The 21,883-nt window shown below is 42.9% G+C and overlaps 1 protein-coding gene across 2 annotated transcripts in view; it reads left to right on the top strand.

The window, feature by feature from the left end:
* LOC133019549 (polypeptide N-acetylgalactosaminyltransferase 10-like) overlaps positions 1-21,883 on the top strand; it is a 90,956-nt gene that overhangs the window by 49,455 nt on the left and 19,618 nt on the right. For both annotated transcript variants that reach the window (XM_061086072.1, XM_061086073.1), the window contains 2 exons: positions 17,559-17,744; positions 18,343-18,526. In XM_061086072.1, the coding sequence (XP_060942055.1) occupies positions 17,559-17,744; positions 18,343-18,526 (370 nt within the window). The remainder of the gene's footprint in view (positions 1-17,558; positions 17,745-18,342; positions 18,527-21,883) is intronic.

The following is a 21,883-nucleotide window of genomic DNA, read 5'->3' on the forward strand; positions in this document are numbered from 1 at the left end:
GAAACCACATTTCAGGACATAACAGTTTGATTTGGTTGGAAAGGTGCAGTTAAATTTTAAATCTGCAGTTTGACGACTTTATTGGTTGGATTTTTATTTTATATTCAAGCCAACTTGTGCGAGATGAGCTCATCACAATGGACTCTGTTCTCATAAAGAGAGTCTGCCTGTTCCCTGTGGTCATTTTACCTTTCTTGAAACATTCCTGGATAAATCACTCTGACAAAAAGCATTATCTGGCGGTTTGCAAATTTCTGTCATTATCCTGGAAGTGCACGGATGGTTGAGCTTGTTTTGTTATAATGCGCTTATCTAAAAAAAATGCTAACTCGATTGTTCGGGGCTGAATCGTCTCGCCCTCTCGAGAGGAGGATTCATTAGTCTCGTTAAAATGCAAAGAATTCCCTTGTTCAGCTTTTCAATTATGAGGAGTTGCTGCTTTCTGCTTTTGGAACTTTACCTCTACCTCCAATGAGGTTATGTTTCCACCTCCGTCAGTTTGTCTGTTGGTTGTTTAGTTTATTTCAACAAATACGTTTTTCTGAAATTTTTCACATTTCACTTATTTCTTTGGGAGTAATGAATGAAACAAATTATATTCAGAGAACTGATATATATATATATATAAAGGTGCAGCTTCATTGAATTTAAAGGCACTATTTGGCCTTGGTAGAGATATTTGCTCTATTGAGTGATTAGAACATTAGAAGACGTCACGCAGACTCTGAAACTTTTTAAACCCTAAACATTTACGATCCAGACAAATCATAAAACAGATGAATGTGTCAGGGTTTTTCTCAACTTCTACTTTTATTGATGTGGTAAAGACAAAATATGGTGATTTCCAAGGTACAAGTCATCAAATGTTGTTTTCTCCAACCAAGCTTCCCAGTACTTTTTTCAGTTTATTATTATGGACGACAATGAAAACCATAAAATAATCCCAACTGAGAGTACAGTTGTACATTTTACCATTAACAGTCTGGTCTTGTACATTTATCAGCTCTTGTTCTTCATAAAGTTCTCGCTCAAACCCTCGTTTCTCTCCCAACTCCCCAGTGACGCCTGTTTCATGATCCATGAAACCACATTGAAGTCCGTTCTCATGCAGAGTGAGTTCTGAAATTGGACTTTTGTGAGAAAGAAGCCGGAAGCATCATTTCCTCGCGGCAGAACTGCATTAGTGTTTTCATTTCCTCCTCTCTGCCTCGTTGTGGTTTAATTTTTTCAGTGAGATAATTTCATTTCCTCTAATAACGCCGTGGTTTTTAGGTCCAGAGGGTGAAAGGTGATGTGTTCTCACACGAGAGGCACCACAAAGTACTGAAAACACGTTATCGTGGTGTAGCAAGTGCTTGTTTACCCCCCCCTCCCTTTTTTAATTAGAGTGTACTTTGGAGATGAGAGCTTCTCTCTGGGGAGCCCGACTTCATTAGCACCTGTAAGTGTCCACGCCGGTTAGCGGGAAGCTGGAGACTCAGCGAGGAAGGTGTGTCGGAGGAGATGTCTGTAATAACTGCTTGTCAGGGGAGATTTGGATTTGATATCACAGACTTAGTGAAGCATTTTCAATTTTAATGTTCCTCCTCTTCCCTGGAAAAAAACCCCATATGTGCTTCCTTTAATGTGGCACTTCAAAGTCTGTTTGATGGTTTAAGTTGTAATTTCCTCCGCGTACGACTCCACAGAAAAGCTTCTCTTTGTTTTGTCTTGTTTCCATAAAGAGGTTATTATTATTTTTTATTATTATTACGGTTTAATTGAAGTTTAAATTGAGAACGGCGGCTGCTCCCCAGGGAGTGTCATAAGCATCTGTAATAGCGTAAATAACTGGCATCCTCCCGGCTTAATGGGGCCAAACCCAGTACCAACACGAGCATAAACACAATTTAACCATTAAGCACAAAGCAAATGAGAAGGGGGAAGTGGAAGGAGCCGAGACATGTGGAGGAATCCACATTGTGGCTGGTAATGGTGAGCTAAAGACTTATTATTCTGTTTAATAAGATTCCCGGAGCTCAGCCAATTGAAAGCAGCAGCTCTAAAGAACGATGCTGTGGTTTGTAAAAGATTAGAAAAAAATACCTGTAGCTGAAAACATTGATTCAAAGCACAGGGAGACAAATGGAGATTTATGTATTTATTAATTTATCAGGATACATGAGCTTTAAATCGTGGTTTGGATGGTTGACAACTCTATTCGTATTAGTTCATGTCCTAATTCCTACTTGTTCTCTAACGTGCGAACTGTGACCGTGTCTGTGCAGATGTGAGTTGTACGAGCAGATGTTGTCACCCCCCCACCCCCCCTTCTTCATGATTCTTTGCCATATGCTTTGCCGCGGGCAGCAGCCTCCTGCGATGTCAGAATCTGGGGTTTGTTTTCAGCACTAGACTGTGATGTTCAGTCTCTCGCCCAAAGAGAGACAGAACAGTGTGTGTTCTGCTGGATGTGGTTCTTACCTCGGTGGTCAAAGAGGTGAGTGGTGTTTAGAGCCAGTTGTGAGGACCAGGCTGTGGTGTAACTTACCATTTGACCATTTGACCATTTCATTATTTCATTCCCAACATCCATGTGACTTGTTCTCGCTTGTGCTGAGCTGGTCAGAGTTCTTCTCCGTTACCCTGTCTTCCAGATTCAGGATTCGTGTTCTCCATGTTTGTTTGTGTTGCTCTCATGCAAATGTCCTTTCTGCATCGACGCCATGTAAAAGGACCCAAAGTTTCCTCCACACAATAAAATACGTTTCCATAAAGAGAGTGATTTGTCGCACAACAAAGCAGAAAATCACAGGTTTTAGTTTCCCTGTTTCAGGTCAATCTTCACCTCTGACTCTGATACTTAAACACTGAAATTGTCCGTCTCCTGAACCGTGTCTTCACTCTATAGCCGCTCGACAGGGACAACTCAAGTTGTTATCATTGTTGTTTTAATACAATAACCTCTGTATGCAACAATTTCCAGTAACAGGAAACAAAATACATTTACCACAATGCAGTTCACCTTCCACTCTTCATCCTCCCTTCCTCTCCCTTCTCTTCTTCTCCTCTGTGCTCGTCATTCACCTCGTTTGTTCCTTTTTATCCGTATAAACCTTCTGTTTGTTCATTTTATTCATTTTCGTTCCCCTGAATTATTTAGTTCCTTTCCTCTGCATCTTTTATAACATTTAAAGAATGAAGAACGTTGGGGATTTAAGTTTTCTGAGCAGCTTTTCAGCGCAGTTGCAATAAAAAACTCTGAAACAAACCTTGTAGCATCTTTCTTATGATTCCTCGTTAAAAATGTCCCCAACTTGTGCACTAAACGTAGAATTTCTAATCTCAAAACATTCAGTGGAGCCGCAGTTAAACTCATTTGTAGTAAATGTTAATTATTTAAACAAAATTATAAGCCCACATGTCCTTCAGTGATTTCAACAGAATCTATTGGAAGAAAGACAGCGAGTCTCTCAAAGATGAACAGTTCCCAGCGGGTGAGTTTCTCCAGCAGCTGACAGCAGCAGCAGCACAAGGTTTGGAGAGTGAACACATCAGTGCCGCCTGTTAACAGTGACTCACAGTGACTCTTCCTCTGTAGCTGCTGCTGTTCTGTCTCCGTGCCGTCAGCCCGGTCCTATCGCTGCTTCTACTTCATTTCATCCCCCCCGTGTTGTTCTGTTACCATCAATCACTTGCAGGAGCAGAACCAGTTCTGGGCGTCGGATCGTGTTCTGGGACTTTTCCAGCTTTACCTTTTTATGTTAAGCTTTACTGAGGAAGGTCTGATGTCCTCGTGGCATTTCTACCCAGATCTCCACAGTGTGAAGTCAGTGCTTCAGAATCGTCCAGGGGATATTTCTCATTGTATTAAACCATCAACTGTAAACAAAGATGGACAACACATCTCCACTCGTTCTCACGGTCCCGAGATGACGCCCAAATATCCCTGATATAATATCTGCCATCTTGTGCCAATTACATTATTTGGAGCCATACATGTGGTTGACCAACACAGAGTCAGTGTCACCTGTCAATCCTGAAGTTTGATCCCTTTTTATATCATCAAATAACCTAAATTTAAACCAAACATACAAGACCAATGATAACACTTGGATGTACGCCAGTGCGATAAGAACTCAAATGAAACCATCCCATGTTCCATCTGCTAACATGGAGGAGGAGGAGGTGTGGTTTATGACCTATACTGCAGCCAGCCACCAGGGGGTGATAGAAACACATTGGCTTCACTTCACTTCTGGGGAGTTGACCATCACAATCCTTGGGTGGTGCTAATTGAATTACATTTTTCAATTTAATGTATATGTATAGCGCAATTAAAATTAAAGCACTTTACATATAAACCCAACAGTTCCCACAATGAGCAGCACTTGCTAAGGCCTTCATGTTGAGATGGAGCCAGTCACTGTCCAAATGATGATAAAACAGACATAAAATACATCAGCTGTGATTGCATGATCTCAATCTTTGGATCTAAACCGTCTACATCAGTTGATCGCAGCTCAGTTTGTTGATGTTTGGTGAAGTGAAGCCGAGACAAGCAGCCGACGACAGGCTCGTACCTGCAGCTTTCATCCGGTGACTCAGATTGGTTGAGTCATAAATTCGTCATACACGACAGACGACAGGATTCACTGAATCCGAACTCCCCTCACTCGTGTGAGAGGTGATCGGCCCGGTGCCAGGAACTGACTTTGCCTTTCTGAAAAGATTTAAACCTGAAATTTGGCGCGGAGCCCAGAGGCAGCGTCTTCCTTCTGGTCTTAAATCCAAGAAGCAGATTCCTCTAAATAACAAGAACTGATGTTTCTGGAGAATAAACTGCTTGATAACCTTGTAGAAGCATTTTAGAAGTGAAACGTCTTTTTGTGCACAGTGATTTATGTCATCTTGTGAATTTCATGGAGTGCAATTGCGATTCCATTGTGTTGTTGTCTGCAGGAATCACAGTGGAGATTCTTGAGCTTTGAAGGGACCAAGCAACAGTGAGATTAGATTAACTTTTATCTCGTTTTGAATGTCATCTCAAAGTCCAGGACTGGAACATCTGATGAGCATCACTGACTAATACTGACGTCCCTTGTTGGATGATCTTCATATTGTGTACACCAGCGTCTTATCAGCCTATTGAGTCTGAACCTTTTAAAACAAGGCACACAAACCTGAATCAATAAAGCCCTTGTATAGAACAAATCCAGGCAGTAGCGAGCGAATCTTCTACGATAACAATCAGGTTCTTTCATCCCAGTGTTGAAATGAACTCTTGAGAATATCCAGGGTCGGTGCAGCCTGTAGATTTTTCCATTAGCTCCATTGGAAACACAACGTTGTATCAAGGGTGCATCCATGTTCTTTAAGGTTGTTTATGAATGAGGTGATGATCCTTCTGCTCCTCTGTGCTTCGTCATGGAAGCTCGTCCCTGAGATTCATTCATGTTCGAGCACATGAGTTCCTCCATGTGAAACCAGTGGCCCTCACCAGCCCAACCACTAGAGAGAGAACAGTAGCACATGGCAGCAGCACGGTGAGTCATCGATAAACAGAAACAGTTTCCAAACATTTATCCTGGTCTTCAGTTCTGCATCTAAAGACACCAAGGCCCAGGGAGGTGGAGTGTCAACACACTTTGAATTACAGGCGACCAGCTGGGACATGATCTTAAGTTCAAGGTTCTACTGAGTCTAGTTCTACTGAAATCTGAATAAGCAGGTGAACGGCTCTTTGTGCAGCGGCGGTGGAGCAGCTTCACGGTTCTGTGAACTGAGTCCAGCAGCAGGTTTTGAATTTCTGTGGCTCAATCACTGCAGGTCATAGTTACAGTTTCACAAAGAAACAAGCAGCTTCTCTGCAGCTCGGTCAAACAGCCCAAACCAGGCATGTTTAGAAATGAAGCTGCATTAATCACATTTGGACCTGGGCAGATCTGGGTCCTTGGTCGGGTTTGTAAAAGGCCTCAGATGTAAATTCATATTTGTAGTCGTGGCTCATACAAATGATAAATATGTTGTTTGTGTGAATGCTCAATATGACTATTTTTAAAACTGGAGGACCTGAAAAAAAGGACCAAAAAGATTCCGATGCAGAGAAGTAGAGCAGCTGTGATGGAGTTGTTGGTGTTGTGGGTCTGCAGCAGCAGCAGCGGCTTGTGTGCGTGCGCCTGTAAAAGTGTGACAGAGCTTCAAGGCACAGACATTAAATTGTCCGTCCTCTCCTCTCACTTATCAAAATGCTGCTTTCATCATTTTACAAGGTGACAAGGCGAAGTGCACATCTGTAATACATCTGTTATCATTGCCTCAGTAGCTTTTTAAGCTGTGTATTTTGTGTTGTGTTGTGTTGTGTGTGTGTGTGTGTGTGTGTGTGTGTGTGTGTATGTGTGTGTGTGTGCTTTTGAAATCCCCCCAAGACTGGCTTATATCATCACAGACTCTCCCTCTGCATCCTTTTCTCTTTTTAATGACAGTTGCAGAAAAGCAGCTTCAAATGTTTCCAGCCTGGCGTTCTCTGCAGAAAGAGACGGGAGGAGGTGTGGTGGTGGTGAAGGAGGGGGAGAGGGAAGGAGGGAGAGAAGGAAGGAGGGAGAGGGGGGGGGGGACATGTGGTGCGGTTCACACGAGCAGCAGAAAAATTTTTGGACAAATAATTTAGCAGCTTGGCTCTTTGGTGTAACGCCAAGACTTCTGGGAAGTAATCCAGCACCTTGGAAAGACAAGATGTGGAAGTCATATTGGATCCACTATAATTTGAGGTTAATTGAATTGAAACCCCACCCCCCCAGCCCCCCCCCATCCACACACACTCCTCCACCCACACCCATTCTCCCAAAGAAGGGAAGAATCTGTAGTAGTGGAGGAAGGAGTGGTTCTGCAGAAGGAAATCCTACGATGTGGCTGATGGAACTGGTTTCCACCATAGATATATATAAAGACTAGATGTCTCGTTCGACGGAGCCGGACGTCACAACATGGCGGCCATCTTGCCAGAGGCAGCTCGCTCACCCATAACATTGTGTTGGTAGTGGTAAATAAACATAACTTGCTCAATTTTCAACGATTTAGAAACGGTCTGGTTTGTTATAAATGTCAGAGAAACTGCATAAATTATTAAATTTTTTAGAAAATAACATAATTATTCATAAGTATGCAGTGTCATATCTACATCTCTGACGTTTATTTCAAACCAAACCGTTTAAAAATCGGTTGAAAATTGAGCAAGTTATGGTTATTTACCAACACAATGTTATGGGTGAGCGAGCTGCCTGTAGCAAGATGGCCGCCATGTGGTGACGTCCGGCTCCGTCGAACGAGACATCTAGTCTTTATTATATAAATCTATGGTTTCCTCAGCGTCTTTCTCTCGGCTCGGCCTCAGTGTTTGTGATCGGGGGGGTAATTAACGCCTCAGAGGACGACGCGCCGCCTCGCTGTGGCAGGAACAGATGGGGGAGGGGGGGGGAGTGTGCGGCTGGTTGGTAAATGGGGGTCCGCAGGAAGTGACCCCGGCATCGATGGTGTCTGAGCCCTCATCATGTCCCGGACTTCACATTCTAATCATGACTAATGTGTTTGCCGGCGTCAGCCTGCTCTCATTAGTGTGATTTATGGTCTCGCCAGATTCTCTGCAAACCAGAGGAGCTGGATTTCCAATTTATTCGGGTCAAATTAACCAATTCCTAATTAGAAGCGCTAACCTTTCCGGCTCCGCGCCTCTTTGCCGAATGTGCCGAACATGCGATGCAAATGTTCTTTGTTTAATCACCGGCAGTCGTTATGGAGGTTATGTAAGAATCACCCCGTGCAGGTCAGAAGTTTAGCCTGAATCAATCTCCTAATGCTTAATAGCTAATGGGCTGATTTATTACCGTGTTATGAAGGTGAAGACTCGCCCCCCCCACCTCTGAGGGTGGCACTCACCCTATGGAGACCCTCGGCCTCGGCTGCTGGGGTCAAACTCCTGCAGCTCCGACTCATCCTGTATTATTATCATTAACCAGTTAATTACCTTAATTTACTTTATTTATCAGGAATGTTGTGTAATATTTGACATCCCATTACCCAAATATGCAAGAAAGCTAAATTAAAACTGTTAAAACAATCAAACTTTATAAAAACATAAACTGTCATGAATGCATGATGCATCCATACTTCAGTAAATGGGAATAAACATTCACAGGACGACAGAAATCATCGTTAATAGCACATTGAAGTGGTTCGTTACCCACGGCAACGAGAGGCAGGATCTGAAGAAGCTCGTAACAACAAAGTGATTCTTACACATCAGCAGGTTTCAAGCTGAATTAATAACTGTGATTATTAATAGATGTTGAAGAAAGCAGACTTTTTGTAAAACCTTGTGTTGTTCTCCTGCACGGTGGATTTGAAATTTGAATTTTGAGATCAGCTGCTCGTTAGACTTCTAAACAACCAGATGCATCGTGGGCGTTATTGTTCACGTGGACTTGTTTTGTACTAAACATGTTACTGGTTACATTCCACTACAGAACTCAGACTATATAGAACTTCTGGATTTGCTTTCTGATTTAAAACCAAAACAAATCAAAGTTTATTGTCACATGCACCAATGACAGCGTGAAATTCTTGGGACATGGCAGGCAGCATCTACTTAGTAGACGGGCTTTACAAAAATTTAAAAAAATGACATACCATATAACATATAACGTATAACATAGTAAAATTAAGTATCAGTTTACAAGATGAAGGAGTGGGGAATATTAAATTAAATAATATGAATGTATGTGAAGTAAGTACCTATTAAGTGTGACCTGTGATCTTGTGACCTGGCAGGCAAGGGCTTTACAAAATACAAATAAAATAACATGCCATATAACATATAACACATAACATATAACATAGCAAAATGAAGCAGTAGTTTACCGGATGAAGGAGTGGGGAATATTAAGATAGATAGATAGATAGATAGATAGATAGATAGATAGATAGATAGATTGATAGATAGATAGATAGATAGATAGATAGATAGATAGATAGATAGATAGATAGATAGATAGATAGATAGATAGATGATAGATAGATAGATAGATAGATAGATAGATAGATAGATAGATAGATAGATAGATAGATAGATGGATGGATGGATGGATGGATGGATGGATGGATGGATGGATGGATGGATGGATGGATGGATGGATGGATGGATGGATGGATGGATGGATGGATGGATGGATGGATGGATGGATGGATGGATGGATAGATGGATAGATAGATATATTTCTTTATTCATCCCCGAAGGGAAATTAAGTCGTCATAGCAGCCGGTATATTTGAATACAATAAAATACAATACAATAGAATATAATAAAAAATATTGAGGTAGAAAGAATAAAAACAGAAACACAAGATAAACAGGTAGATAAGGTGCAGTGGCAAGATGATGGTAATAGTACTGATGATATGATGGTAATGTTATTGTTAGACAGTATATAAAAATAGTACAGTATATATAGTATATAATATAACATAATATATATTTATATATGATAGTAATTATACCAATATAATAGCAGTATATAGTAATAATGGCAGCAACAGTATATATAATAATAATAGTAAATATAATAATAATAATAATAATAATAACATGTACACATGCATAAATATGTGTATATAGATATATATATATACAAAGAATATACAAAGAGTATGATATAATATGATATATATAGTAGAGGTATAAATATAAGTATTTGACTATACAATAGATAATATAATATACTATGAGTGTAAGAATATGTAAATAAAAAAATATTAATATAAATATTTAGTAAGTACGTAGTAAGTGGGACCTGTGATCTTGTGACCTGGCAGGCAAGGGCTCAACCCCTTGCCTGCCAGCAACTCAGTACCAGTATGTATTCCACACATTTTCTATTCTAAACATGTTGATAAAAGCAACACAGGAGTTTTTTTAATGTTCTTGAACGTCCTGACCTCCGTTAGCCGATCACATGTTTCCCTGATGAAGACGAGGCTGTCGGGGGGGGAAGAGGCTGCAGCTCGGACCTGGCACAGCTTCACCATCGAATAAACCAAGTGACTGCTGAAACCCACGGGTCATGAATTAGGATCTGACACCAAATTGGTTGGGCTGACGTGTCGCTGTATAAAATGAAAGGATATAAATTTGTTCAGCATCGGAGACACTTCATCTTCTCCGGCTCCGTGTGACGAGCTGCTGCACATGAAGGAGCAGGATTGTTTTATAGCATTATTGAAATCAGAACTGATGAAGTGAGCCTGTCAGCGTGTCATGTCTTTAATTTGATGGATTAGCCCGAAGCAGACGTCCCCATCTGGATATTTGATGTCATCACATCACAATATGAAATTACACGTGTTCGTTTATGGAGGATTTCATCCATATTGTGCTATGCTGTTTATGAAGAGATCTGTGGTGGATGTAAACAACCTTAAATAACCACACTTTGTCCTCACAGTCATTGTTTCGCGTTGAATATTTTTATTATAATACGGTTTCTATATCACTCTGGTGGATATTTCTCCACTTGGCTGTGGAGCAAAGCGTTTGGCAGCGACTGTAACACAAGTCACCGGATCTGATGTGAGTCAGAGAGCTGGAGGCAGCCGGCGTCCTGGATCAGGATCAGGATCAGGATCAGGATCAGGATCAGGATCAGGATCCGGGATGAACCAGCAGACGCCTGAGAGACAGAGTGACAGACAGAACTCCTCCTGATCACTGCTGAGCTCTAATGGCTCTGCTCTGATTTAATACTGTCTGAGAGATCTGGTCCAGTCCCAACACACTGGGTCTGCACTGACATGTCACAGGGGGAGTGGGGGGGGGGAGGGGGGGGGGGAGAGTGTGACGGCGGGAGTTCAACGCCGTCGGACTCCAGGCGTCCGGCTGTCATTTAGTCAAGATCATTAAAAAGTAAATCGCAGAAGAAAAGAGAGAGGAAGGATGTGGTTGGATGGAGCGAGTGAGAGGGCAGAGGGAGGGAAGGAGAGAGAGATGGAGGGAGAGATGGAAAAAGGGAGGGAAGGAGGGAGAGATGGAGAGAGAAGGAAGGAGGCAGACATGGAGGGAGAGATGGAGAGAGGGAGGGAAGGAAGGAAGGAAGGAAGGAGGGAGGGAGGGATGGATAGATAGATAGATAGATAGATAGATAGATAGATAGATAGATAGATAGATAGATAGATAGATAGATAGATAGATAGATAGATAGATAGATAGAGTACTTTATTCATCCCCGAAGGGAAATTAAGTTGTCATAGCAGCCGGTATATTTGAATACAATAAATACAATACAATACAATACAATAAAATTAAAAATATTGAGGTAGAAAGAATAAAAAAAATAAAAAAAAAATAAATTAATAAAATTTAAAAAAAAAAAGGGAAGAAAGGGAGGGAAGGAGGGAGAGATGGAAGGAGGGAGAGATGGAGGGAACTAAGGAGAGAGAGATGGAGGGAGGGAGGAAGGGAAGGAAGGAGGGAGGGAAAGAGGGAGAGATGGAGGGAAGGAAGGAGGGAGAGATGGAAGGAGGGAGGGGAGGAAATAGAGATGGAGGGAGAGAGGGAAGGAGAGCTGGAGGGAGGGAGAGAGAGATGGCAGGTCGGTTGGCGGCTGCTGGTCCTGCTGTCTTCACTCCCTCTGCTGTCTGTCGGGATCTGGACGGTTTCCCCCCCCGAGAGGCGGCCGCTGCCAAACAGAATCACAACAGAGAAACAAGCAGAGTGAGAGAGGGAGGAGGAGGAGGAGGAGGAGGAGGAGGAGGAGGAGGAAAGGAATGTGAGAGCGGAGGAGGAGGAGGAGGAAGAGGAGGAAGAGGAGGTGGAGGAGGAAGGGAGCAACAGGGTTACAGATAGAAAGAGGAGACGTGGAGGTAACTGCTGCTGTTCCTCCATCCTTTCCTGTGATATTCAATCAGGAATCAGTGCATGTGTTAGAAACAGAATTGATATTTTATTAACGTGTCTGGATTCAACAGATAATAATAATAATAATAATAATAATAATAATAATAATAATAATAATAATAATAATAATAATAATAATAATAATAATTCATCCTTCAAAACCTCTTCTTGTGTTGGACTTTAGCAAAAAAGAGGAAACACTAGAACCTGGAGGATGTGTTGCTGTTGTAGAGAAGGTGCATCGTAAAGATGTGATTTACAGAGTTATGGCTTCAGTTGCTTTTCTCGGACTCGTTGCCGTTAGTGAGAATTTATGTTTCCATCACGCACTGTGGTGGAGAAAAAACATGTTGCAAAGATGACTCAGCAAAATATAATCTGGCCTTAGAGCCGTAAAAACATCCCTGAGCTGCTTGATGAACATTGAGATTCATAAACTGAACACCCAGTGTTCATCTGTCCGTCCCATTGTTGTGAACACGATATCTCAAGAACACTGTAAGGGAATTTATTAAAATTTGGTGCAAACGTTCAGTTGAAATCAAGGATGAACTGATTAGATCTGGGTGGTCAAAGGTCAAAGGTCGTCAGACTCCAGGCGTCCGACTGTCATTTACTCAAGATCATCAAAAACAGTAAGTAAATCGCTGAAGAGAAGAGAGAGGGAAGATGTGGTTGGATGGAGCGTGTGAGAGGGAGGGAGGGAGAGAAGGAGGGAGAGATGGAGAGAGAGAGGGAAGGAGGGAGAGATGGAGGGAGAGAGGGATGGAGGGAGGGAGAGAAGGAAATAGAGATGAGGGAGGGAAGGACGGAGGGAGAGATGGAAGGAGAGATGGAGAGAGAGAGGGAAGGAGGGAGAGGGATGGAGGGAGGGAGGGAGAGATGGAGGGAGGGAGGAAGGGAAGGAAGGAAGGAGAGATGAAGGGAGAGAAGGAGGGAAGGAGAGATGGAAGGAGGGAGGGAAGGCAGGAGAGATAGAGGGAGGGATGGAGGGAAGGAGGGAGAGATGGAAGGAGAGATGGAGGGAAGGAGGGAGAGATGGAAGGAGGGAGAGATGGACGGAGGGAGAGAGGGAGGTAAGGAAGGAGAGATGGATGGAGGGAAGGAGGGAGAGATGGAAGGAGAGATGGAGGGAAGGAAGGAGAGATGGAAGGAGGGAGAGATGGACGGAGGGAGAGAGGGAGGGAAGGAAGGAGAGATGGATGGAGGGAAGGAGGGAGAGATGGAAGGAGAGATGGAGGGAAGGAAGGAGAGATGGAGGGAGGGATGGAGGGAGAGATGGAAGGAGGGAAGGAGAGAGGGAAGGTGGGAGGGAGGGAAGGAAGGAGAGATGAATGGAGGGAGGGAGAGATGGAAGGAGGGAGAGAGGGAGAGATGAACAGAGGGAGAGAGGGAGGGAAGGAAGGAGAGATGGATAGAGGGAAGGAGGGAGAGATGGAAGGAGAGATGGAGGGAAGGAAGGAGAGATGGAGGGAGGGATGGAAGGAGGGAAGGAGAGAGGGAAGGTGGGAGGGAGGGAAGGAAGGAGAGATGAATGGAGGGAGGGAGAGATGGAAGGAGGGAGAGAGGGAGAGATGGACGGAGGGAGAGAGGGAGGGAAGGAAGGAGAGATGGATGGAGGGAAGGAGGGAGAGATGGAAGGAGAGATGGAGGGAAGGAAGGAGGGAGAGATGGAAGGAGGGAGAGATGGAGGGAAGGAGGGAAGGAAGGAGGGAGAGAGGCAAGGAGAAATGGAGGGAGGGAAGGAGGGAGGGAGAGATGGAGGGAGGGAGGAAGGGAAGGAAGGAGGGAGAGATGGAGGGAAGGAGGGAAGGAAGGAGGGAGAGAGGCAAGGAGAAATGGAGGGAGGGAAGGAGGGAGGGAGAGATGGAGGGAGGGAGGAAGGGAAGGAAGGAGGGAGAGATGGAGGGAAGGAAGGAGGGAGAGATGGAGGGAAGGAGGGAGAGATGGAAGGAGGGAAGGAGAGAGGAAGGGAGGGAGGGAGGGAAGGAAGGAGAGATGAAGGGAGGGATGGAGGGAGGGAGAGATGGAAGGAGGGAGGGAAGGAAGGAGGGAGAGATGGAAGGAGAGATGGAGGGAAGGAGGGAGAGGTGGAGGGAGGGATGGAGGGAAAGAGCGAGGGAGAGATGGAAGGAGGGAGAGATTGAGAGATGGAAGGAAGGAGAGATAGAGGGAGGGATGGAGGGAAGGAGGGAGAGATGGAAGGAGAGATGGAGGGAAGGAGGGAGAGATGGAAGGAGGGAGAGAGGGAGAGATGGAGAGAGGGAGAGATGGAAGGAAGGAGAGATGGAGGGAGGGAATTTATTAAAATTTAGTGCAAACGTTCAGTTGAAATCAACAATGAACTAATTAGATCTGGGTGGTCAAAGGTCGTGGCGTTGTCGCACATATTTTTGGCCTCATGAACCTGTCGATCAAGTCGTCACCTGCACTCGAGCAACACTCACTCATACAAGTCTGTTCTATTTTACAATAATATTGTCTTTAACTTATCTAGAAAACCAACAATCCTCAGGAAAGTGTCTTTACCTTTTGATTTGTGGGCCGATGATGCAACACCAGTTGTGTATTTGTGAATCACAGTCTCACCAGACACTAAACAGTTTGTGTGGCAGGAGACGATTTTAAAAACACTGCTGAGTCACGTTCGTCTCATTTTTCACATCCATCTGTTGTTGTCTCGTCAAGGTGGAAACAAACATTCCATCTCTTGGCCGCTCGCTTGGCGCCATATGGTTCTTCACCGACTCCGCCTCCAATCAAGCAACATTACATGCAAATGGGTTTTCACCAAGATGTTGAGGATAAAAACAGATCCTGAGAAGCAGAGGACAGACGCCTGTTTTCCTTTCTGAGATATCTTGGCCTTATTTAGAGTTGCAAAATTCCGGGAATATTCAAAGTTGGAAACTTTCCATGGGAATTAACGGGAATATACGGGAATAAACGGGAATTAACGGGAATTAACGGGAATAAACTGGAAATGTTGTGGGTAATTTATACTAACTGTATTTACCTTGTCATATACAGACATAAATATAAACATTTTGTTGTGTCATAGGCTGATTTGAGCCCTGAGGAAACTTTGGGCACTTGACTCTATGCTTCTGCATCGTTGTGTCATTCTTAACATAGGTCTTTGCACAGTATTTGCAAATGTACACAGCCTTTCCTTCTACATTGGATGAGGTGAAATGTCTCCACACATGAGAGAGTGCACGTGGCATTGTTCTGTAGAATAAGATGAGAAAAAAGTTTGTAAAAAAACACTAATTCAATGCCAGAGATATAAATAGTTAGCCAAACAATTGGAATCGTCTGTAAACATATTTTACAATTGATGGATAAATGAATGGAAATAGTCTAGATGAACACATGAACAATCCTCAATCAGCATGCTAATATATTTTCCCAGTAATATCATGGAAACTTACCTGACTAGTCCTGCACACTACAGCAGGCCTCAATAGCCCTGCTGTAGAGTGAAGCATGCTGGGAGTTATCTGTGCATGTGATGGAAGAATGCACAGTGGAGGGTTGAAACTCAACGTTCCATACATCTTTAAAATAGAGTTTTGATTGATGTTTTTATTGCTCAGCGTTTAATTTGCGTAGTTGTTTTTTTTTTTTTTTAATTCCTGAGCTAAACTTCCCATGGAAACTTCACATGGCCCTTTGGAACCCTAGCCTTATTACAGCGATTATTTAAACCTAAAAGCAGTCAGTGAATGAAACATGCCCTTGAGTCCGGCTCCTCCAGTTTTTTTAATTGAGCTGTCACGCCCGGCTTGACGTCTGAGACGAGAGATTTACAGGCACCATTTAGGGCGGGATTGATTTCTGTCTGAAGGCAGCTCAGGGGAAAGATCGGTGAAGAAATGTGTGTGTATAACCTCTCCTGTGATGGATTGATGCTTTCTCTCCACTTCGGGTTTGACCTTTTCTTTCTGCATCTCTATATTGTTTGACCTCCTCTCGCACCTTCCAGCATATTTGCTGTTGTAGCTCATGAAAGCGTTTTGCTGACATCATCCTCTCCGGAGAGCGTCTCTGCTGCAGCAGTTTTAAATTGTTTACTTTCTCGCATCGTGTAATTTAGTCACCGACGGTAAACTGGACAGATTATCGGATGAAGCGGTATCTTAAATCCCCTTGTAGGCATTATGAATTTTCTGTGGTGGAATGTTGAGCATAATTGCAATTTTAGGGGAATTGCTGTGTTTAGCCAGAAGGCTTTATGACCGCACGTGTTAGGAAGGGCTGATTTAATTCCTTTTTCATTCCTCACAGTTGAGGTCTTTCTCTGCAGGGTAACATTCTGTCTAATGACTGCGGATAGGATGTGAAATAAAAAAAGTGGGTGAAAGCAGAGAAGTACAGGAGGAAAGAGGAAGTGAGATGTGTTGTGATGAAGAGTCCTGGAGGGAAACATTCCGGTGAGGAGCATGTGGTATCGGCAGATGTCGGTTTCATGGTGACGGTTTATGGTTCTGTGTTCTTCTGATGTTTTTGCAGTATTTTAGTACAGGGGTAGTCAACCGGGGGTCCGCGGCCCCCTGGTGGTCCGTGACGGCATTGCAGGGGGTCCGCGAAAATCGCTTTGATATTTCAACACATATCCAGATTACTCTTGAATATCGTGAAAAATATCTAAAATAAGAAAAATATGTCTAAAATAATATAAAGGTGCTGGTGATCATGAGGTTAAACTTAAGTAGGCCTCAATCATATACCCAGATTGCTTTTCTGTCAACTCTAAGTAAGACTCTGATCAACTTTGGCCTCCTGCAGGCCAGGAGGATGGTTGCTTTATCTTGGAGAGAGACTTAAGTATCGTCTACACAATCTTGGATTAGAGAGATGGCAATGTATGTTACATTAGAAAAGCTAAACTATGTAATCAGGGGTAAAGCACAGGAATTTGAAGAGGTGTAGGCACCCTTAATGGACTTTCTCAGGCAACGGTAGATTATATCTATCTGTAGGGATATCGAGTGTGACATTTTTATTTTATTTTATTTATTATTGTTATTATTTTACGTAGGTATGTATGTTTGTGTTCGTGTTTATCTTTATTTATTTATTTGTTTATAATTTTTTTTTGTATTTTTATTTTTGTATGTATGTGTATGCAGTGAAGTTCGCCTGCATTTCATTGTGCAACTTGTGTGGTATGTGTCAATGTGTTTTGTAGGTTCTTATTGGAAATTAATAAAAAAACATTGTTCAAAAAAAAAGTAGGCCTCAATGGTTTGTGTGATATTGTATGATTATCATTTGTGACATATTCTGCATTACTTTGTCATCTTCCCTCTTCAGTTGTAGCCCCAGTTTATGTTGATTGTTATTGATCACCGTTACTTTAACGTTCTCTCAACATGTCGGCTACATGTCTGTACATTTAAGTCATGAACGTTATATATTGATTTACATATGGTTCTGAGATGCAATACAACTACAAACTGCAATTTTATTTTGTTTTCAATACTTAAGCATTGAAAATCAACCGTTTTTGTTGTTTTTTCACAGATTTTTCTAGATTTGTTTGAGGTTTTTAAATAAAACCAACATGGAAAACTCATGCTGTGCACATGGTGATCAACCTTCAACCTGTGTCTCTCTCTCTGTCCCTGCAGAGCACCTGAAGTCGGCGCTGGAGGAATACATGGTGCGGCTGCCGAAGGTCCGGATCATGAGGACGAAGAAGAGGGAGGGGCTTATCCGGACCCGGCTGCTGGGAGCCGCGGCGGCTAAAGGAGAAGTCATCACCTTCCTGGACTCTCACTGTGAGGCCAACGTCAACTGGCTGCCTCCGCTGCTGGGTGAGGAAGAGACTCCGCCTCCATCCCATCATGATCCCAGTCCTTATTCTAACCCGGTGCTCAAACCCAAGGTGTAAACTCAACAGGTCCTCAGATTCCAGGCCAGCTGGACGCTGTGTCTCCTTCACTGTGTCTTCTAAAACGCCAAAAGACATTTCTGATCTCAGCTCTTACACATGTCTCATGTCTTGATCCACCAACTTTAACTTAATTTAGTAACAAGGCTTCCAAAAAGTCGCTGAGACAGAAATACAGGAAATAGAACTTGACATTCATAGCCTTCATACCTCGTAGGATGAACCATTAGAGCTGTTTTCTGATGTTTTGATTTAATTGAGAGTTTACAGCTTCTACAGATGATTCTATTACTTTTCACATAAAAACACCCAGGAGTCAGCAGTCGCCCTTCATGCCTCACAGCACACACACACACACACACACACAACATACAATGTGTGTCTCCATCGTCTTTCTCCATAAATCTAATTATTTCCACCATCACTGTTACTGGAACCAGTTAATCAGATATCTAGTTATCAAGGCAGAGCTGGAACTCTTGCTTCAACATCTGTAAACTCCGCCTCTCGTTGTCTCTCAGACCGAATCGCCAAGAACAGGAAGACCATCGTGTGCCCGATGATCGACGTGATCGACCACGACAACTTCGGCTACGAGACGCAGGCGGGCGACGCCATGCGAGGGGCGTTCGACTGGGAGATGTACTACAAACGCATCCCCATCCCGGCCAAGCTGCAGAACGCCGACCCCAGCGAACCCTTCGAGTGAGTGCGCTTATTGTCACGTTGGACATTTTGTTGCGTGATTGCATCCTGATTAGGGTTGCAAAGGGGGGAAAGCTTCCGGTAAATTTCCGGAAACTTTCCGGAAACTTTCCATGGGAAGTTTAGCTCGGGAATTTTGAAAAAAAAAAAAATATGGAAATTAAACGCTGAGCAATAAAAACATCATTCAAAACTCTATTTTAAAGATGTATGGAACGTTGAGTTTCAACCCTCCACTGGTCATTCTTCCATCACATGCACAGATAACTCCCAGCATGCTTCACTCTACAGCAGGGCTACTGAGGCCTGCTGTAGAGTGAAGGACTAGTCAGGTAAGTTTCCATGATATTACTGGGAAAATATATTGGCATGCTGATTGAGGATTGTTCATCTGTTCATCTAGCCTATTTCCATTCATTTATCCATCAATTGTAAAATATGTTTACAGACGACTCCAATTGTTTGGCTAACTATTTATATCTCTAGCATTGCATTAGTGTTTTTTTAGAAACTTTTTTCTCATCTTATTCTACAGAACAATGCCACGTGCACTCTCTCATGTGTGGAGACATTTCACCCCATCCAATGTAGAAGGAAAGGCTGTGTACATTTGCAAATACTGTGCAAAGACCTATGTTAAGAATGACACAACGATGCAGAAGCATATAGTCAAGTGCCCAAAGTTTCCTCAGGGCTCAAATCAGCCTATGACACAACAAAATGTTTATATTTATGTCTGTATATGACAAGGTAAATACAGTTAGTATAAATTACCCACAACATTTCCAGTTTATTTTTGTTAATTCCTGTATATTCCCGTTTATTCCCGTTAATTCCTGTATATTCCCGTTAATTCCCATGGAAAGTTTACAACTTTGAATATTCCCGGAATTTTGCAACCCTAATCCTGATTGTCTTATTGTGGTACAAGTGCACACATCTTGGTCCTGAGTGGCAACTGAAGCTTCAGCTGGGGACGCTCACGCTACGTTTTTATGAATGTCTTACATCGGATCTTGTATAATTTACTGTAAAGGGTTTGAGCGCCACTGGTTTATATAAAGTCACAGATTGAAGGTTAAAGTACTGTAGGACATCAGATCTCCTGGTATTACCACCCAGTGCAAACAGGACTGATAGCTTCTGACCACACTGACCTTCTCGGCCACTCGGCAGGTAGATAACCTTTAAGTAGCGGGCGCCAGAATAAATAAACTTTTCACAGAGTCAGACTTTCGCTATTAAGGCCAAATAACTCTGCATGTGATGCCAGACGCTCCATTTGTGAGCATCCAGGGATTAGTTTGACAGCGTCTCCCTGTGTGTGGATGCCAAGGACCATTTGTGTGTCCTAGGAGATACAGTAGGTATCATCAGGGGGGTGTGGGGGGCGGGGGGGTGCTGCTGCTGTGGTGCAGGAAGATAAGAGACTAAAGAAGAAGGAATGAGCTGCTGAACAACCAGAATCAATCCTCATTTGGTGAATTAGTCTGCTCTTCTTGCCCAATGAAGTGACCTTCATCAGTGCAAATCTAATTTGAGTCGCAAAGATTTTCATTTTCATTCTGATTGACATTGCCGCAGCGGAGAATGAGGCACGGTGGGGACGGCAAAATCCATCTGAGGTGTGTGTCAGTGTGTGTGTGTCGGTGTGTGTGTCGGTGTGTGTGTCGGTGTGTGTGTCGGTGTGTGTGTCGGTGTGTGTGAGAGAGAGAATGATTTTATCCCTGTTCTCATGCCTCTCTCACTGTCTCTTTTGTCAGTGCCAACACCTCTCTCTCTCTTTCTCTATCTCTCTCTCTCTCTCCCTCTCCCTTTCTCTCTCTCTCTCTCTCTCTCTCTCTCTCTGTCTCTCTCTCTCTCACCCCTCCTTTCGGCTTCATTCTCTCATTTAGCGTTGAGCTCAGGCTTTAACTCCGTCCCTTCCCAAGGTCAATAGACTCAAATGGACAATATCAACTTGAGCATTTGCAATTAAATTGGAAAATTGTGAGTGTTAATATTCATGGAACATTGAGTTAAACGTTCTCTCGTCTAAACTGACACCAGCAGAGGTTGGAACAAATTATCATCGGGATCTGTTAATGCTTGAATAAGTGAGGAGCAGCACGAAATTAATCAGATATTAAAGTCAATTTCATACCTTCTATGTTTGGTTTGGACCTTCAGACTTTTGACCCAAAATATTAAGAGTGAAAGTTCCTCTGACCACTGGATGCACGGAAATCTACTCCGACTAGAGGAGGAGTTCTGGGTCTGGATCCTTCAACCACGGTTGGTTGAAAAGCACTTGTTTGGATAGTTTGGCCTTTTGAACCAATCCAGGAAGTAGAGACAGCATTAAACCATAGAAGAAGAAAAAGAAGAGGAAGCAGCTGCTCCGACGATGTAATGTCAGAACCATGATGAAGTTCATTTGCTGCATTTGAGCTAGTGTGGAGTAATGTATTACTGTGGAGTACTGTGGAGTACTGTTAATACTGTAGTACTGTAGTACTGCGACTGAAGGTCCTTATGCTAGTGGTTATACTATAATGCAAGGTTGTTTACTTCTGATAATATAAATGAAACCAAACTGTGCAGCATATCAGTATTGGGTTGAAAACTATGAGCATTTAAAAAATAACTAGAATAATTAAGTCTAAGGATCTGACCGAGCACCTTTTTAATATAATAATAATGAAAAGTCCTCGGCTTTGATCTGCAGCCGTCTGAGATTGATCAACCCGGTGTTTTACTTTGATCGTGTTCTATTTTTCCTGTTGTTCTCTCGGCCGTCGAGGTCGGTTCAGTCAGTGCTCGTCGATATTAATTCTGTGGAGCGGCTCAGAGGCTGCAAGCAGCAGTCTGCAGTTGTATTGTATCGCAAATCCAATTTACCGTTGTGTTTCCAATGTGCTTTTCTTTTTTTCAAAGAAAATAAATAACGTTTAACATCAGAAAACGGTTGAGAAGGTGATTACAGCCGTTCAGAGCAGCTCAGTCGTCTTTGTGCTTCTCTCTCCTGAACGAGCGGCTCCAACTCGTCGCTGGTTATCCACCGACGCTCGGGTCGATCTCCAGCTGGTATCCCTCTGTGTGTTTGAATTAATAATCAGAAGGAATCTGTGTGTAGCTCTGATGCAACCTGACAGGTCTTTAGATTAGATTAGATTTCTTTATTTATCCACACAACGGGGAAATTCACTTGTTACAGCAAAAAAGAGAAAAACAGAATTTAAATAACAGTGCCGAAGCAACAATAAAAAAGAAAGATCAAAATATATACACTACTAAACTACACATAATGAGAGTAAAAATATACAGAAAACAAAAACAAAAAACAACCTGCAAAACAGACACTGTGCAAAAGCAGGT

The sequence above is a fragment of the Limanda limanda genome, chromosome 14, assembly GCF_963576545.1.
Source record: "Limanda limanda chromosome 14, fLimLim1.1, whole genome shotgun sequence".
Lineage (NCBI taxonomy): Eukaryota > Metazoa > Chordata > Actinopteri > Pleuronectiformes > Pleuronectidae > Limanda > Limanda limanda.